The 20,205-nt window shown below is 27.3% G+C and overlaps 1 protein-coding gene across 1 annotated transcript in view; it reads right to left on the reverse strand.

The window, feature by feature from the left end:
- Nucleotides 1-20,205, reverse strand: part of LOC121113724 (roundabout homolog 2) — a 191,652-nt gene that overhangs the window by 14,561 nt on the left and 156,886 nt on the right. The window contains exon 2 of the mRNA XM_040707576.2: nt 9,060-9,359. Coding sequence (XP_040563510.2) covers nt 9,060-9,359 — 300 coding nt within the window. The remainder of the gene's footprint in view (nt 1-9,059; nt 9,360-20,205) is intronic.

Below are 20,205 nucleotides of genomic sequence, written 5' to 3' on the forward strand. Positions count from 1 at the left end.
TGAGCACAAAAAAAAACAAAAACAAACAAGGCATATACGGTTTTGGTTTGAAGATAAAAGGGTTAATTTTACAAAAAAAAAATCTGTTCAAGGGTATATTCAATTTTATGAGGTTAAATTCTACTTTTCTATGCGTACAATATGCTAATGTAAGAAATGTATCAAAGATCTAGATTTTTAACACAAGAGCAAGTAAGAATGTTTTTTTTTGTTTTTTTCAAAATAAAATATAAACTATATTTGAACTTTTTGACAAATTATCATTAATTTTTATAAGCAAATTGTTCTGATTAATCCTTTGGAGGTATCGCAAATTACACTTCAAGTAGCCAAAAATGCATTGCCAGAAAGACATAATTATAAGCGTTTATTTGAAAGGGACAATATCAAATCCTAACGATGTCTCATAAATGAAATTAAGGTTTTAAACTGTTGTTAAAATTTTGTGGTATCTCAACTCATTCAAAGAATTTAAGTATCAATTTTATAAGTGACCGAAAAAAGTACATGAATATCAGTTCTATAAATCAGTGACTTTAGATGACTTTCCATGAATTAATTGATTATTATTTATGGTAAAAAAATTATAAGGGCCCTGTCCCCCGATGATTACGATCTTGTATGAATATATGATTTATATAATGATAAATTAGGCCTTTTTCCTTTCCTTGATTTTTGTTCAGGACTGTTTTTATGTTCACTCACTACAAATCTAAAAATGCAGAAGGAAAGGAAATATTGAAAATAGGGAGAATATGAATTTTTATAAAATGTCACGGATGCTAATGTAAGTATTCGATAAATCACGTGTTCCAACCGATCATTGAAGCTACATATTTCATTTGAGCTCTTCCCATATCTCTAAACTACAAGGGTATATGTGGTTAGATAGAACATAAAAAAGTTTTATCATACTGGTAGAGGGATTAGACATATAAAGTATATTTGATCAAAATAAAAAAATAAAAATTCCTTTTTCTAACATGGAACATTGTATAATATGTTTTTCTATCATCTTCTATGATTACACAAAGTGAAAAACAATCTTTTTTTTTACTTTTATTAAAGTGGTATTTGAAGAATAAATTACTATTTGATCGTGGTTTACTTTAAAAAAGCTATTACAACATATATTTGTGTCCCAAAAACACAAAAGTGGGCTAGATTTTTTTTTTTTTCAAAATTGAGTTTGGGTTTGAATTTGTATTCTTCCACAAATTATTGTCAATTTGTATCAGCAAATTGTACTGATCAATCTTTTGAAGACATGCCGAATTGTGAACAAAGTAACACAAATTCATTGTTGCAAAAAAAAAAATTATAAATTGAGAGTGTTTATTTGAAAAAGGTAATACCAGGGCCAAATCATGTCTCATAAATTCAATAAAAGTTTTATACTATTGGATATCTTAGATTATCCCACAAATTTGAACACAAAATATATAATTGACTCAAATATGTCCATGAAATATTGTGTATGTATCTAAATTGGGAGTTTTTCTTTTCCTTGACTTTTGTTTAAAATTGGTTATATGTTGATGCGCCACATTTTATATGTAATATGAATGAGACTATGTCTACAGAATACCAACACTGCAATTTTGAGTATCTTTATTGTTATATATAAGAAACGATAATATAATAAACAGTTTGGATGAAAATTAAAAAAAAAGAAGAAAAATGAAAAAACAGAAGGGAAACAAAACCTCATTTCCTTATAGGGGTTTTGAAAAATAAAATAATATTATAAGAAGTTGTAGAGAGAACACAACAACACCCTTTTAATTTATGAGTTGAAAAATAATAACGTAACGAATATATATTTTTTCTTTACATTTATTTATGGAAGAAAAAAAAAACAGTTTCTTGAAGAAAATTGAAAAATTAAAGTCATTTTTCAAGATTAATAGTTGACTTAGCAGCTTCAAAGAATATAATAAACATAACATTATTTATCAATTCCTGTACAGAGATATTAGTGATGCATCATACTTTAATTGAACCTGGGTACTAAAAATTATAACAAATATACATTTAAAGGTACGAGTATGGTTCGAATTGTAGAAAATATGACCAGCCGGTCTGCTAAAAAGTAAGAAACTGGAGATGACATGGCATTTGAAGAGTATTGGAGAGGCTGAAATTACTCCAATGTTGATCCTAAATTTTACTCCGAGTACAACAAGGACTTAGAACTATAACCAAGGAAGCTTTAATCTAAGGGATAACCTGAGTTGGAGACAAAAGGGCATTGATGAGATGAAAATGTGCACTTTTGTTGTTTATAAAACCCCAACAAATTATAATTGTTACTGCCAGTCTTTCATGAGCACACGCTAATATACTTAGATCATGCTCATCTAAAGGTTCATAAAATAATGATAACAGCTTTGGAAAGAAAAAAACACTACTCAAATTGCCAACAAGATAAAATATCACCCACTTTTAGATCATATTTTCTACAGCTCTACGTTTATAATGCCATTATAAAAAAACATTTTCTCATAAACAATGGAATGATGAAAGCACCCTTCTGAGAATCTGATAACTTATAATATTTATATAAAGAATATAAAAAAATGCGAAGAGTACTTTCATGACTCAGAAAATCATAAAACTCTGACGACATTCTTATGGATTTCTTTGCAATCCAATATTATATGGATTGTACATACATAAATACAAATTTCTTGGTGGACTCATAACTTCGAAATGAAATCCATAGAAAAAGAAATAAAAACAAAAATATCCTTCACTTTGTTGTCTTCTCCTTTTTTCTTATCATTAATGGACGGGAAGTAAAAAGTCACGTGGCTACCACATCTCCTTTTCTTCTTCTCTGACTCATATTCGGAAATGGATAAAGAGTAGGAAATTATTTTCATTATCATGGTTTTAACTGAGCATAAAATAAGTTTCCTCCTTCTTACATCATTCAACAACAACAACCCCTTTTCTTATAACCATTTTCTTTTGACTCTTGTGCTGTAGATATTTATTTCTCTTACATCCATTTTTCATAGATGTATGTTGGTAAAATGACAACCATTTAACGATTAGATAGAAAAAAAAGGGAAGACGTGGAAGTCCATTGATTTATAGTTATAAGTATAATTGATTAAACCATAAAATCGAAAAAACAAAAGTACGGTGAGAACCAAGAAACCAGATTTTGGCTTAATTAAGATTAACTTTGTTAATAAGAAACAATAATCTTTTTTGTAATACTTATATGGTTCTCATTGAAGGAATACAAAGTAGGTCTTTATTTAATTTAATCAGTAAATTACTTCTTAAGTATACCCATGGAGAAATTGGATAATTCTACCTTTTTGATTTCATTTATTTAATGTACGTAGATAGATAACAGCAGCATTAAGATACTCTAATACATTATTCATGAGAAAAATGAACTGTAACGTCAGTTTGTATGTGTAAAAATCTACTTTTTGCATTAGTTGCAATTTGTATATAGTCAAAAGATATATTTATTATTATTTTTTATGTCTTATAACACCTGATTTGAATGCAAAATCAACTCTTTGAACCCTCCGTTACTGAGTGGGGATATTATACAAGCTCCTTTGTCTATAATGCAACACTTTTATACGCTTTTGTCCTATTTGTTGCATTTCGATGTTCAGCCCGAATAACTTATTGTGAATAATTGCCTAAAGAAACTGTGATCAAAAAATAACCAAAGTCAACCGAGAAATAAGGGCATTGTGAGGTCATTATAAGTAAAAAGATTAATAGGAATATAACTTGTATATATATACATTAGAATGTACCTTTGTATAAATATATTAGTATCAAGCATCATAACTAAAAGCATAGAGCAACAAGGAGATGGAATTTGGGAGGTATCCGTTCATGGAAAATTCCCATCCGAGATCTCAAAAGTGTTGGGCTTAACCGCTCTACTGTATATATATTCATACTAATATTTTTGGCATTTTCATTGATAAAGCTGCAATAGTTAAAAAATAATACGAAATTTATATGACGGTATTTTTTATAACCGTTCAACTGTTTATCATATAATAAAATATGTTTTATTTTTGGGATTAATTTTATATCCACTACACTGATCGCGTTATTATAAAGGATGTAAAATAACAGAAGTCTAATTACCAACTATTGACAGATGCTATCCTTTCATTTTAATCTATTAAAATTCTAAATTAATTATGTTTTAACGACCTATATAACTGTTACCATTTGAACTTTATAATGTGCCGCTTAATATTTATTCAATTTTTTATTAGTTATAATTAAAAATGACACTATAAATTTATCAACTATCTAAAACAGAAGTAAATAAAACTTTTAGCAAAGGACCACAATAAGAAATTTGTATATGTTAAAACAACTGCTATCAAAAATCCTATTTTTTAAAGTTATATTAATGAAAATATGTAATTAATTTAAAAAGCTATCAAAAAATATTTATATGAAAAAAACAATTGATTTTTCACACAGGTACCCCGAATCATTAACAGCTCTTATTTTTATTTTTTTTCCAGCTTCCAATTTAATACTTTTCTGGTCTCTTATTAGTGTTCTTAACATTGATTGTTTGAACTCGAATTATATATTATGAATGTCCTGTGAAGAGTTTGATACTATTAATTGAAGAAATCTACAAAATCTATAATTTATAAATGTATGATTATCTAAAACTACTAAATTTAGGATCATTTTTATGACAATTTAAAGAAGTTTTTTAACGATCAAAAAGTAACATGCAGCTTCTTGCATTCATTTTTATGATTTTCAACTCATTTTTTTTATTGTAACTTGTACAATTTACAACTTGTACACAATATATAGATTATATAAAGTAAGATCCAGTGACAAAAATTATGTATTAGAAAAGAGAAGATACATTTTAATCCATTTGCTTTAGTCTTCCCAACAATACTGAAATCTTCAAAAATTGGTCTTAAAGCTCAGGGTAAACGTGTGAACCACATCACTAATACAAACATAGACATATGTAGTGAGTAAACACAAAAACAAACCCATGCAGCGCAATATTTTGATCAATTATAAGTTTTAGTATTTCAATTTTTGGTTTAACTTGAGATACCAAGGAACGTTAACTATATTTTAGAACGTTTATTTGATTTATGAAACTTAATTTGATCCCGATTGGCCAAATAAAATAGTTCATCTATTTTTAATTATTTCATTGTGACAATGAATTTTTGCTACTTTAATTTGCAATTTGCAATGCTTCCAAATAACTAATAAGAATAAATCGTAGGTAGAAATTCGTGCAAGAGTATAAATCTAGACTCATTTTCGTAAAAAAAAAACAAAACTCCATCTAGCTTGCTTTTGTGTTTACGGGACAGATATATAATATCTATTATTACAGGTAGATATAAGTAAGTACATTGTAGTTCAATACCTGTCTCTAGGGAGTAATATATGTGTTATATGCGTATATTGATAGACAGTCCTCAAAGTATATATATCCTATTGAAATATTCCTTTTTTTTCTTTTGAGAAAATTTTATAGTCGAAAAACATTTTTACATAATAGATTGAAGATAAAAAATGTACATATGTATGTATATTGTATATATAAAAGGACTCTTTGAATAACGCTCACCCTTTATTAAATAAATCACAAACTCTTAAAAGACTCTAGGAAATTTTATGAATATGTCTCACACTCAAATTCAAAGGCTTCTCTCTCAGGATCCCGGGATCTCTTAGAGTTGTACATCTACTAAGAGTCCAATATATAATTATTTAAGTGATTTTAAATGGAGGGGCATGCAGAATCTTTTAAATCAATCCGCGCACTATTAGTCAAAATTTAAAAATAATGAATAAAACTAGCCTAAAATAGACTATTTCTTATTGTAATATAAAAAAAACAATACTTCAATTTGACTATATTGCCTATAGGTATACCAATATTTCCGTAGGATTCTGGAGTTTAATATTTTTGCCCGGAATTCCGTTTAAAAACAAGTTGCCGGGAAATTAGAAACCCTATTGTATACTATACATATATTTTAAAATTAAGTTTCAATAAGGGTTCTTAATAAAATAAAGAAGAAATGAGGACTTATAAATCATCTCTCTCCCCCACCGACCATATACAGAGCCACTCTTTGTATATGTACATATATACCTCCTTAACCCTTTTCTATATACATATATATATGTATATAACATAAGAAGTAAAACGATATTTGATTTATTTCTGAAATCGTAGAAAATGAGATGATAATTTTCTTCGTTTATATATATGTATATATTTACAAATACGATCAAATAAATCACAACACTTTAACGAAATAATACATAATATATTAAAAAACAGCACGCGTTCATATGAACTCTAAGAGGGTAGGGGAAAAGAGTCTCAAGATAAGGAAAAAACGACAATAAATATTAGTATAAATTTAATAACATTTATTATTACCACCTATGGATGATCATCGCTTTCTTCTCTTCCATCTATTTGTATTGGATTTGCTTTTTAAGAGAATACAGCTCCAATAAATCACAATAATACAGAGAAAAATGTTTTATAATAATGAAATATTGACAAACAATATCCTACTATCAAATAATCTATACAATAGAAACAAATAAATATAATGCATCTCTTTTTGGGCACATTTACTTAGTACAAAATATAACTACACAATGAATTAATTTATAGAGAGTCCAGAGTACACAATTCAACATTGAAAGTGATCTATAGAGTTGTATTTAATAAGGCCTTTTGGTATCTAAAGATAAAAGAAACTCTAAAATTACATGATAAACCTGATAATTTGAAGAATGTTTTTTGTAAGACAGTAGCTTAGCTGTCATGCCGTTTCAATAGATTAGCTGTGACTAGCTATGAGAGGTAGCAAATAAGCAAAAAACATACACCCTTTCATAACAAACAAGGACAAATGCAGAAAATATTCCAATGGAAATTATCAATAAACTTATACTTATAACAGCCGACCAGAAACTCATTGTTACTCTATGTCTTTTATGAGCATACACACTAGCTATTGCTCTACACTTAGATGTTCTATCTCTTTTCAATAATTAAAAAACAATGATAACAGTTTTGGAAAATAACATAAAAACAATCTTCAGAGTGTCTAAGAGAAAAAAATATCCTAGTTGTTATTTTTTTTATTGTTCCTTTAATTGGTCAAATGGAGTTGCACTGATTAAGAATAAGTAAACTTTATAGTATTACATTTACTCCATCTGACCTACGAATCTTCTTTGAAGTCCAAATACATGATGGATATTTCTTTGTCTAGGAATAAACAGAGCGCGAACCTACGCACATTGAGTTCAAAAGAATAATGTATCCAAAGTTGTTAATTTAGCTACGTCGTTCCAATGTAGGTATTTTATACGAATTTAGTGATCTAGTGGCCTGGTTGAATGGGCAAGGGCCAGCAGAATAATATTTCATTGGGTACTCTGGAAGTTGGAAGTACATTTTAAAAAGACAAACGTTGAGAATTCCCTTTTTGCTGTTTAATGGAGACTACTAATCATTTCTCGTGGAAATGCCATGTTTTAATTATAATATATAGAGACGTTCTTTTGGTTTTAGATGACTCTTTTGGGTGGAAGCTCCAGAGTGATGACTTTTCAACATTTGTTAGTGGTACAGACAGTCAAAAAGTTAATGCTGCCCTTACAAAATCATTGCATATTTTGTACACCATTAAGTCAAGGAAAGAGAAAGACATTGGAGGGGTTTTTAACACTATAAAGCTGTACTCGAGTGCTTTGAAATATTTATAATATCTAGTACTTTTTCTTATGGTTGTGTAGTGTGTCTGTTATTATTATTATTTTTTTTTTTGCATATTTCATATTTTTTGTGTCTCTGTTTTTTATTTTTTGCGTTTAAAATCTGAAAATATATTAATGTTACGTAAAGAGAAGTAAAAAAATAATCCAGCGGTAGAATATTCTTGCTGTGGAAATTGTTACATGAGAAAAAACTAAACTAAAAAGTGAAATAATAGCCCTAACAAAATTGTTGTTGCTATTTTTTTCTTAATCAAGATTAAAATTATTCCCATACAAAATTGGAAGGAGTTGTAAATTTTGTCAACTGTAGTATGGGGAGGTAATAGTTTTACTTTCTGTGAAAGTTGAGCCTAGCCACCTCTGCCCATCACTAACAATACGTTATTTAAATTTTTATCTACAAAATTTGGCAATTTTTTATAAAGTGTAATTTTAAGTTCACAAATATTTTTTTTTTCATGAAAAAATAACTTATAGAGTTTTAAAAACAACCATCAATTTAATTTTGAGAGTGATTTAAATCATTAATCACGTCCCGGCAGGGAGGTGACAAGACCAGTAGAATAATATTTAGTTGTCTATATCGCCTCCTGAAATATTATTATGCTTGGCTATCTAGCTCTAGAGTGTAGCAAATTGAGAAATTTCTGGAATCAAGAAAGACTATAAAGAACAAAATAAAAGAACATACTTTTTTTCAATCGAAAACAAAAATTGGACAAAAAGGATCAAATTTCTTCCCATAAAAAAAGGGACAACAATTTTTTTTTTAAATTTTCTATTAGTTTTTTTCATATCATATCTGGTTTCAAGAATATTTTTCAGTATCTTAACACGAAAAATAAGTTATTTTCTGTAAAATATTATTTATATTTTTTCAATGTGGTATCATCTAATCCCGAGAAAATACAATATAAGATTTCAAAAATTATATTTTTAATGATTTTATTTGTTTTTTGTTTGCTTTGATATTTCCTTTGTTTACAAGCCACGTTAAAAAAGAATATGCGAGTAATTAATTGATCATTTGCAAAAGAATGGCTGTTTTTAAAAAGTCTTGTTCAGCAGTAATATTGATTTGTTTTGTTTATTCAAAAATTGAGTGAGGTTAAGTGGTGAAATTTTTAAAACTACTTGATGTTGAGTTCCATTACAAGTTTTTTTAAACATATTATTATTTAAACCTTAAATAAATTCATCGATTTGATTTTTTTCTATTAAAGTGTTTTAGAATAAAATAAAATAAATACCCTTACCAGCAACATCCAATGTTACATTTCGACTTCGTGCCGTCCCAACTTCATTAGTTGCTTCACACCAATACAATCCCCCATCATGTTCCTTCTTATTCTGTACAGCACGGAGAAAGAATAGGGATCCACTTGGAAGAATGACACGATGAGTTTTTGGAGCAGTTGGAACCAGTTCTCCATCTTTATACCATGTGATGTTGGGCTCAGGTATTCCATCCGCTTTACAGTTGAGTGTAACTGGTTCATTCTTAGGGACAGTCATAGATGTTGGCTGTTCTGTGATTTGAGGAGATCGATATTGAGCTAAAAAATCATAAATAAAGAAAACACAAATTAAATTAAATTTTAAATATTATTTGAAATAGATATGCTCTATATAACCAAAAATAAATAAAATAATATTGAACATGTATTGTTAAAGATAAAGAAAAGCCAATTTTTTTAAGTTTCCCTTAAATTTCAAAGCTAATCTTGCATTATTAAGAGAGTTGAGTAAAAAATAAACTTTCCTCTTTAATTTCTTTAAAAGTTATGATACTATTGATTAACACTTATCTATTCTAAGAAAATTTTTCATAAACAATATTTTGTAGAAGAATAAAGCAAGGTAAATAGACCATCAAAAATTAATTAGAAAAACCATTTAACGTGACATTATCATAGTTGAAGTCAACCATAGTCAAAGTATAAGAACTAAATAATATAAGAAAATACCTTTTTTTTAAATAAAGATTAAGGATAATGCAGAATTACTACCGTGTATTGTGATGTAAAAATAAGACGGATAAAAAAATGGATTAAACTTTTGTGAATAACAAAAATGTAAAATCACTATATTATTCTTTATCAAACCCAAATATGGTTTAATAGTACATTCTTATTTACATTGCAAGCTTTTAAAACCATGATTTATATCATCAAAATTCTTCCAAAAAACTTTGAAAAGCTTTTTAATATTTTTTGGTGTCTATATTTATTGATTTTGATATTTTAATGAAATTTTTTTGTGCATATTTGGAGAAATTTATATATTAGAAAATATTGAGCTACCATAAGTCGGCAACAACTCAAAATTTGAGAAATAGTCCTAAAATATAAAGTGTAAAACTATATTAATAACACACTTTCTGAAAATTTTAAGAAAAATATTTAGATATCTAAATTTAGAATGGTTTTTGTTTCTTTTTTCCTGGTTTCAATTAGTTAAATGGATTTTGAATGAATAAAGTTTTTAGAAATAAATATATTCTGTCATAATTATTATTTATAGGTTTTAGTTAATTCTTTTTATAATATCACAACAAAAACAAAGTAAGAACTTATTTCCTAGAAATGTTGTACTGCGTACGTTGTTTTACAACAAAAGATATGTTATAAGCATTATTAATGCAGAATTTTCAAAATAAACCTTGTATTTTGTGTCATTTTTTAATTACAAAAAGATATGTTATAACCATTATTTTATTTCATTTGTATTGGTAAAGCATTTTATTTAATATATGTGTCCTCTACAAAAATTAAAAAATAATAACGACAGCTTTATAATTAAATAAATTTGTATAATAACCCAATGATACTTCCATAGGGTGATTATCCAACCCAGAAACTAAAATATCCTTGTAATATCTGGTGCGTATCATATTTTTGATCCACCTTCTCTATGTAAGTTTTTAATTTATCATGTACTTATTTTATTGTATCCAATTTCTTTAATGGTATTTTATTAGTTTCTGAGTAATTAACAAATTCTGTAATTAATTATTGAGGTTTCAAAGAATGTTTTTATGCACTTATATTATTTATCTTCCCTTTCGATGGGTATTAAAAGAATTAAATGGAAAGATACTGTTGTAAAAAACATGTTTTGTTCTATAAAAATTCATTAATTGAAAATTAAAAGTCTACAAAAATTTATATTCTTTTCTCGAAAAACTATTGACGATACTGTACTATTCATTCAATGGTATAAAAAATATTAATAGAAAACTATATATTTAATCTGTTCAGTATTTAACAACTATCAAGGACAAATAAGGTATCATTTTGCTAAAAGTTCAATTTTAGTAATTGCGTTAGGATTAGAAAGGAACTAACGGAGGATTAATTTGACATTTGAGTAAAGATGTATCGTACCAAAATTTTAAAATTCTGTCCTGTTCCGTTCTTAACTTTAAGGACGAGCCGTAATTGAATGTAAGCTGTCTTAAAAAAAACAATTTTTGAATAATGACGTCATCGTAGATATACCAGTGAGATCATCATAAAAAATTTATTATTTTAATTAGCCTAAATTAGGATAATGGCAAATATTCATGCCTTTTAACGGTAAATAAAATTTTAAAAGCTAATTCAAGTGGTATAAAATAACATTCCTAAAAACTATGCGCTTTCAACTTTTGAATTTTTTTCAAGAATCGATATGTAGAAGGGACGTGCCCGATTTTAAGTCCCATATTAAGAACTGATACAAACCTACTTTTGAGTAATCGCCTCATGCAGGAACAACTTTTTTTTTTTGAATTTTCTATGAATATATTAATGTATATATTTCATTAATAAATGTTTAATAGTTCTACAAACGACATTATACGAAATTAAGAGCATATGCATTCATTTCAGGGGAAAATACACTTTTTGCATCCATTTTAATACTTAAATGATGCAAGTTTAACAAATAAAGGCTTTTATCATTTGTACATTTATGTAGGTATGTAATTACAACGAATTTATAGTTATTTAATATACTCGTATTATGTCGAAATACATTTGTTTATCTAACAAACAAAGATGCCTCGTCTTCAACAATCTCCAACTCTTTGTGCATTACAAACATTAAAAATGTTACAATTACTTTTAATGGTCTCATTTTGTCTTAGTAGTCTAGTCTAGTACATATTTATTTGATATCATAGTAAGATATTAGTATATCATTATTATTATTATACATAATGATGCTCTTCCATCGTTACTAAGACGAGGGTAATCCCCCTTCCACCTCATCTAATGGTATGAAACCTCAATCACATTTACTTAGATATGACAATCTATGTACTTATGTATGCATACACTTTTCTACCTTTTTATCAAAATAATGGTTAAGATAAATATATACCTCCAATAAAAGTACTGATTAAATATATCATTATAACAAAACGTTCTTTTCAATCAGAGCATCACATTTAACGGTACAATGCTAAATGCATTTCTATACCAGCCAAATTTTGTGTCCTACAATCGTTGTGTTTATTTATCCAGGGTCATGGGTATGAAAATAGGTATATTTAATTTCTTTCTCAAATGAGTAAAAAAATGGAATGCTCTTCTGCCCAAAAAATAAACCTTTTCTTTTTTTTTAAAGCCCATTATAAAAATAGAAAATAATAATTATTTTCTAGTAACAAAAATTGACACAAATTATTAAGGCCAAAAAGACTTGGCTTTACTAAAAATAAATAATTTAAAAAATAAAATAACCTATATCTTCTAAGTAAATAAAAAATATTTATAAATTAGCTCTGCAGAAAAGGCTGGGGGCTGTGATTGTAGATTCACCGAGTGAACACTGCCAATAGAAATCCCTGTGTCAATAAAAATTAAATTGGTTTTGTTTTTTTAACATTTTTGTTCCTTTTACATGAATACTATAATAGTTGCTTGTGTTACTAATAGTTTTCACAAATATGACGGACTCTCTGAGTGTATAAATTAATTTTCAATAATTTATAACTTTTTTATGAATAATACGATATTATACATTCATTATCTTCCAAAAATTACAAATCCAATGATGTACTTATTGTCAATTAAAAAAAGTAATTAGGATTTAATTAATTTAAACGTGACTTGTCAACCCAAAAGCAAAGTAGAATGTTTTTTTTTTTTTGAAATTGAGTGTGAATGGCATTTGTATTTTTCGACGAATTATCGTCAAATTCTATAAACAATTTGTCTGCGCTGTAAGTTGCATTTGAAGTAGCCAAAATGGATTGTCACGATATAAGATACAATATACATTGATAGATTTTATTTCAAGGTAATGTAAAGGCCAAAATGAGTCTCTGAAAGTGAATAAAGCTACACAACTACATATAGTTAAAACTCTGTAGTTTCTGAACTTATTCCACAAATTTGAATAATAAGCCTATAATTGATTTTATATATCCATGAAATATTAGGTTATATATATATATATTATGTAAAAAAATACATTTGGATTTTTTCCCTCTCTTGATTGTTGTTCAAGATTGTTTTTATTGTTCATGCAGCACAATGCTCACAGTTATAGTACTAAATATATTCAAATGAAATCTATAGTAAAGTAATTAGAAAAAACTTATTTTGTATGTATATTTTATGTGAAAAATTAGCATAATGCCAATAATACAAAGTTACTAAAGAATGTCAACCAATTAAGGAGTATTGACTAAAAAAACCTGTATCAATTGGAAATCAATTTTCATCAAATATACATATACCAAAAATTCAACCTTTGCAAATTGAATAGAAAATACATTTTATAAAAATATCTGATATACATTTGCTTACAAAAAGAGTTGAATAATTATTATTTATTTGTAGTGTTGTGTTAATATTTTTAAATTGAAAAAAAAAGTCAGTTTGATATATTTTAGAGTCAGCTTGATTTCTATCAATAAATGTTTTGTGGATCTGATGTTTTTAGTTATTTTTTAATCAATCGGAATTTTCTTACAATCTCACTGTCTCTAAAAAAATATAAGATCATTAGTGTAATAAATAAACTGTGAGCATCTGTAGCTATTAAATTTTGCACTTTTTTTTTTTCTAATTTATCAACTCCGTTCGGCCCAACTCGACACAACACTATTTATTAGTAGGTACATTTTACATTCAAGAACAACAACATTGATGGCCATAATAATTTTTTTATACAACCAAAAATCCTTTGATTGACACATACACTTAATTAGCAACTACAAAATTCTTAAAATATCTATATGTATATCGCATACTCATCTATTGAATATTTAAAAAATAAAATAGTATGAAAAGGCCATTGACTGTTTCTAACACTTAAATAATTTTTAAGATTCTTTTTAAATAAAATATTAATGACTACTCTTTTACAAGATACTTATGTTCTATTGTATATTCAATTATAGTACGAATCTGCAATATTTTTTTTGTACCAAATCTAGTTTTTTAGAATTAATATGTGATTGTAATTTTTTTAACCTTATATAGGTTTTTGTCAATTTAAAAAAATAAAAAAAGTAAATAATCTACCTAATAATTAGATTATTCTTTGCAAATTGATTTATTAAATTTCAAATATGCGCACATGTTCTATATGTGGTCATTAAATCCTAATAAAAACTTACATAAGAATTTGGGTTGAAAGAAAATAATGTCTTAGACTTTCAATTGTTTTAATGCCAAATTTGAAGCGTATATAATTAAGGTTTTATTAACGAAATATAATTTGTGTTCAAGTCCAGTTCTGCACCAACATGGATTTGATTTCAAGTTTATCGAGCATCAAATGAAAAAAAAAAAAAATAATAATTTAATCAAGATATAAAGATAAGGGGATGGAGGTATTTATTTATTCTACAAATGAATATAATTAATTATCACGGAGTATGAAAAAAGTTCAGTATTTAACTGCACCAAAATAATTAAAATCAAATGAATATTACTACTGAATTAGACCCCATGTGGGGATTGGGGGAAGCTGGGAAAGTAAAGATTATATAGAGTTGTGTCAACTAGATTCGAACTCATCAATTAGTATGATAAACGGGAGAGAAAAAAAAGTAGATATGCATTACAATAGATGGGATTTTTGGAGAGGGCAAGAAGCAAGTGGAAACAGGACTTATGGCATTACAGTACTATGTTCATCGTGAACATCAGCTGTCTGTATATGATTTTGGCTGGAGAGAAAATGAAAAGTTGCTATAAAAAGGAGTATCGTCTACATACATTTAAAATAGCATTTGCTCAAGACAAATGTTAGTTTTATTTTTCATTATATGTATAAATTATTATATTATACATTTTTATATTTTTCAAATTCAACAAAGACAAGCTTTTTTGGTTTTTTTTTCAAAAATAGATGCAAACACTACGTTGATCTATTTCAGATTGAACCAAAAAATAAAAATACCAACTGTATCTTTGTATTATTATAATGAAATCTGTCTTTTTTCTCTACAAAAGTACCATCCCTACAAATGGCCATTTCAGTGTGTTTTTTTGTATATATCTTACCTACGTTTTCTATACTATTGCAGTGACTTTTTTATGAGCACTGATGAACTAATACTTTAATTTATATTTGTGAGATCTTACAATTAATTACAAAACCATGGTATAGTCCAGCATTTCTCCTCGGAAATTAGAAGTCCCTCATTAAACATTGTGATTGATTAAAAAAACAGCACCGCTAGAAGACTCAAACGATTTGATGATGTTAAGTGATAAAATTTAGACGACAAGAGTTACTTGAAAAGTTTGAAAATCGATTCACCATTTGAACCGAGTAAGACAACTCAATTATTATAAATAAGATGGTACAGAGAAGGAATGTCGTATGACACTTTCCTCATATATATAAATAGTAGTTACATAAGAACAATGTAATATAAGGTGGAGATAGAGGGGGAAGGAACTTTGTACTCCTTCACCAGATAATATATATGTACCATGTAAGTATAAAAATGATTTATAAGGAGCAATAATAATGAAGATGTTGTCCAGACATACAACAAAAAAAGAAAAGAAATATATCCATATATTGCTCTATGTACATAGGTTCTAAGAAAGATGATATTTATGATCCTAAAGCACGAAGGATTTTCTGTTTAATCAATTCATTATTGCCTCTCTATGTGTTAATTTATTGAGAACCAGGAAGGGAGAACAGCATATACTGTACTGCACTTAAAATACCTATTCCATGTGTAAGACTCCAAAACACACATATTATAATACACATTTTAACTGTTTGATTAAGTTACAAGGTATGATCTAGGATTTTTGGATGAGAGCTTTATTTTTGATATGTATTTTTAATTAGAAACAGACAAATTTTTGGATGACCTTTTGATAAGAAATACAATTTTTTTCCTCTCAATGAATATATCCCAACCTTTAACCCTTAAATGCATTATTTATTCTTTTGGGCTAAAAAGGATTTAATCAGGTGAAAAACAGCTCATAAAAAAAGTAATATCACGTAAAAAAAAATATTATTAAATTTTATTTTTTTGTCTAATTACTAATTAATTCAAAATTACCAGCTTACACTGTTTTCGGATACAAAATTACATTAAAATCTACTTACACTTACAAACAGTGTAATTTTAGATGTAGCTTTTTCGGGAAAAATAAGTTGAAGAGGGGCTTAAAAACTTCATATATTGCAATTTGACACATTTTAGTTAATTAATATATATGAAGGTGTTTATTTAAAATTAAGGGTAAAATAAGACAATTTCTGTCTACAACACAAAATACTACACATTTTAAGTGCATCAAATAGGCATCTAAAATCCTTTTCCAATGGGGGGGCACAAGGAGAAAAATACCATGGTAAATTAAATGTTGGAAGCTTCAAAATTATTAACTTGCTTAAAAAATAATAGTAATTTCCGTGGGATTTTCTCTTCCCCAAAAAGAAGAATTTGACTTAATTTTATCTCATATAAATAAATTGCATATACATGCATGTTAGATGTAATAACTATTTTGTTTCAGTCCTTATTTATTCCATAAAGACCATTCTCAGAACCGGTTCTATCAGTCTTTGGTATCGGTTCTTCGGACTAGAAATGGTTTTAAAGAAAATGAAGTTGAGTGAAGTCATCAAATACCGAAATTTAAACATTTTAGGACTAATATTCAGGGCTGAACTGGACAAGAATGCAGTCTTCATTCCTAAATAAGGACCGACAACTCACTAGTGATAATCCACCTAACTAAATTGATTTGATTGGCTGTTGGAATGACTATTGATGAATTAAGCAAATATGTATTTTCTAATAATTCCATTATTGAATGTGTATGTATGTACGTACATTGATTGTATTATCTAATCCTAATCCAATTTGCAAAAGGGAAGAAGCACCGCACATCCATTTATATATATACATATTTATTTTATGATACTATCGTGTAACATTCAGCTCAAAGATTATTATAACCCGTCCCCCTTCTCAATTCCTATTTCTTTGTACCCCTCTATAATATGTTAGGGTATATTTTTATTATTACGTCTACAGTAAAGGTATATATATATATATATGTTAGATTGTCCCGCTTTCGAATTAATATTTTTATTCCATGCTCAATGACCTATTCTGGTAAGAACACTAAAATAATTACTTTGGTAGAGTTTTAACGCCTCTTAGGCTATTTTTGGCGTAGTAAATGCTATTTTAGTATGGAAAAAGGATATTTTTGGCTGTCAAAGTTGGCCAGTTGTATCCCTCTTGTAAAAACATTGTTCCCTGCTTTTATAATTTAAAAGGCTTAAGATGTGCTGCAAGATGAACGATTTCCATGTTTTACCAAACATTATATGGCAAAAATTAGCCCCAGATGAAGTATTGGTTTGTTAATAAAAAGGAAAAACATTATTTTGTATATTTAACTGATACACCAAATATTAAAAAATATAAAAGTACACTTAGCTTTATATTTTGTAAAGTAATATAAATAAGATAAAAATAGACAATTTTGAAACAAAAATACCATTTTCTATATTAGATTGGTCTGTACCACGGAAAATATGTCTTGATAAGCCTCAAACTTATTCAAATACAGTTTTTGATTGTCTTCAACAGAAAAAGTAATTGGCAGAAGCATAAAAATATTAACACAAATTCGGGACAGTCTAATATATATCCTGTAAGTATAGCTACATAAATATAATATAAGAGAAAGGTAGCAAGTACTAGTAGGTATGTAAAGTAATAATCATAATCATGATGAGACTCCGTCGACAGTTTTCATCCCTCTATAGTCTATATAATATATCTTTTATTATAATTAAGATAATGTACCCATCCATCACAATTACAAAATATAATGAAGAGTAAATAAGGTCCTCTAATAATACCCTATGTTATGTACCTATGTTTGTAACATTTACTTCAGGTGTTATTATTTGAAAATAATATGAGGATATGTTACGTATATTTTGTTCTGAATAGTGTTGAGACTCGATCCGAGACTGATTTTTTTTTCGGTATTTAAAAAACAATAGGGAATTTTTTTATGGTTGCAAATATAAAAAAATCATCATAAGGAGGTCTCCATTGCCTTATGTTTGCGGTCTTACTGGTTGAAACCCAGGTTAATATTTTGAAAACTGAAACTTCAATCATAGAATTAAATAGTAATTTCTGTAAAAAACTTATTCTTCCCTCAAAATAATTTTCTTAAATAATAATGTGGGACCGGACCAAGACCGTATTTTACAATAAGGCCAGCCTCGGCCAAATTAATTGAAATTATAAAGACTTAAACACCGACTTCCAACACTTATTTTGGGATCAATTCTAGCTAACATTGTTTAGACATGGTCCACGAGCATTTTTTTCCCATTTACTCCTTTAGTGATTTTTTTTGTCTGATTTCGAATACTTTGGTTTAAACCGAAATTTAAATAATAGAATAAAATTTATATCGTATACTAAAATTCAATACATGAACCAAAATTCAAGAATTTCTTAATAATTTCCTTTTCTAAGGAAAGAGGCTTTTGATTTCTCTCAATTTCTTAAATATAGAAAAAGTGTCGTATAAATGGATCAATACCGAAAATTGGACCAAATTACTCAAACCCAGTATTAGTCTTACTACCTACCTACCTATTAAAAAAAGAACAGCTGAAGTATTCAAGAAGTCTTCCCCTCTCCTCTCTCCATTCCAGTTATTTATTCCCTTCAGTTTTTGTTCTTTTTGTTAGTCGAGTCTTATCTCTTACCCCCAAAGACAAAGACTCTTATTATTGGGATATTATATGTATTATGTATATATAGAGAGAAATATCGATATTTGTAGGTACTTCAAAACAAAAGAAAATAAATAAATAATTCTTTTTTTTTGGATATACCTATGTTTATAAAACTATTTCACAGAAAATCTAAATACTTTTGATTTTAAATTAAACACAGGAATACAAATACTGTATCTTGTTCTTATACAAATCTATTGTGTACAAAATTACAACTTTCATGTCTCATTATGTTTTATTTGATTACAATTTCAGTCATTTTTTATACAAACAACTTATTAATGTTATTTTTTCATTTTATTGTATTAAAATGAGGTATTTTTGACCTATTTATGGGTAATATAACTGTGGGTATTTGAGCTTTATAATGTGCAAAAGAATACTATTTAATCAAATTGTCATTTAAAAGGTTCAAAATACACCATAAATAATAAATCGACTAAATAAAGAATATTCTCATTAGAATTACTCTTAATTATTCGTATGAAAGAATTCCTCTCATATCTGTTGAAACTTGTAGAATTTGCGTGTACAAGCTACAACTTGTACACAACATATACATAATTCAATACAATTTGATCTTAATTGTATCTCCCTCCTTTACTACAAAAGAAAAAGGCCCAAAATAAGTTAGACTATTCGTCTTATGAATAGTAACTAAAATTAGTCGACACTAAAAAAGAGTTAATTCAAGTTCAAGTAGTTAATGTTTAGAATGCTAACAAGGTGGTCGAACATCAATAATTGACAAAAGCATTCCGTTTAAATATCGTGAAAGTTGTATAAGGTCGTGGCATATTACCCTCTTAAAATAGGTTCCAAAGTTCCAATCGGTTTTGATAGTTGCAAAATAGAAGTAAAATACATGCATTTATTCATAGCATAATGCCCAATATTCACTAAAAAAATAGCTCATAAACCTATAGTTTTTAATATTTCATACTTAATCATTGAATAATCACCAAATTCATAAATTTATTTATCTAGATTATGTAGAAAAAGTGAGTCAGTGCTGATTCCTTTTTAAAAATAAACAAATTTTTACTATAAGTACTCATAAATGTAACAAGTTTTAAAATTACAATATCATGAATGATTCAAATCACCTCATAAAATTTTATATCTTCTTTACATTTTTAAATTGAA

Source organism: Lepeophtheirus salmonis, chromosome 2, assembly GCF_016086655.4.
Source record: "Lepeophtheirus salmonis chromosome 2, UVic_Lsal_1.4, whole genome shotgun sequence".
Classification (NCBI taxonomy): Eukaryota; Metazoa; Arthropoda; class Copepoda; order Siphonostomatoida; family Caligidae; genus Lepeophtheirus; species Lepeophtheirus salmonis.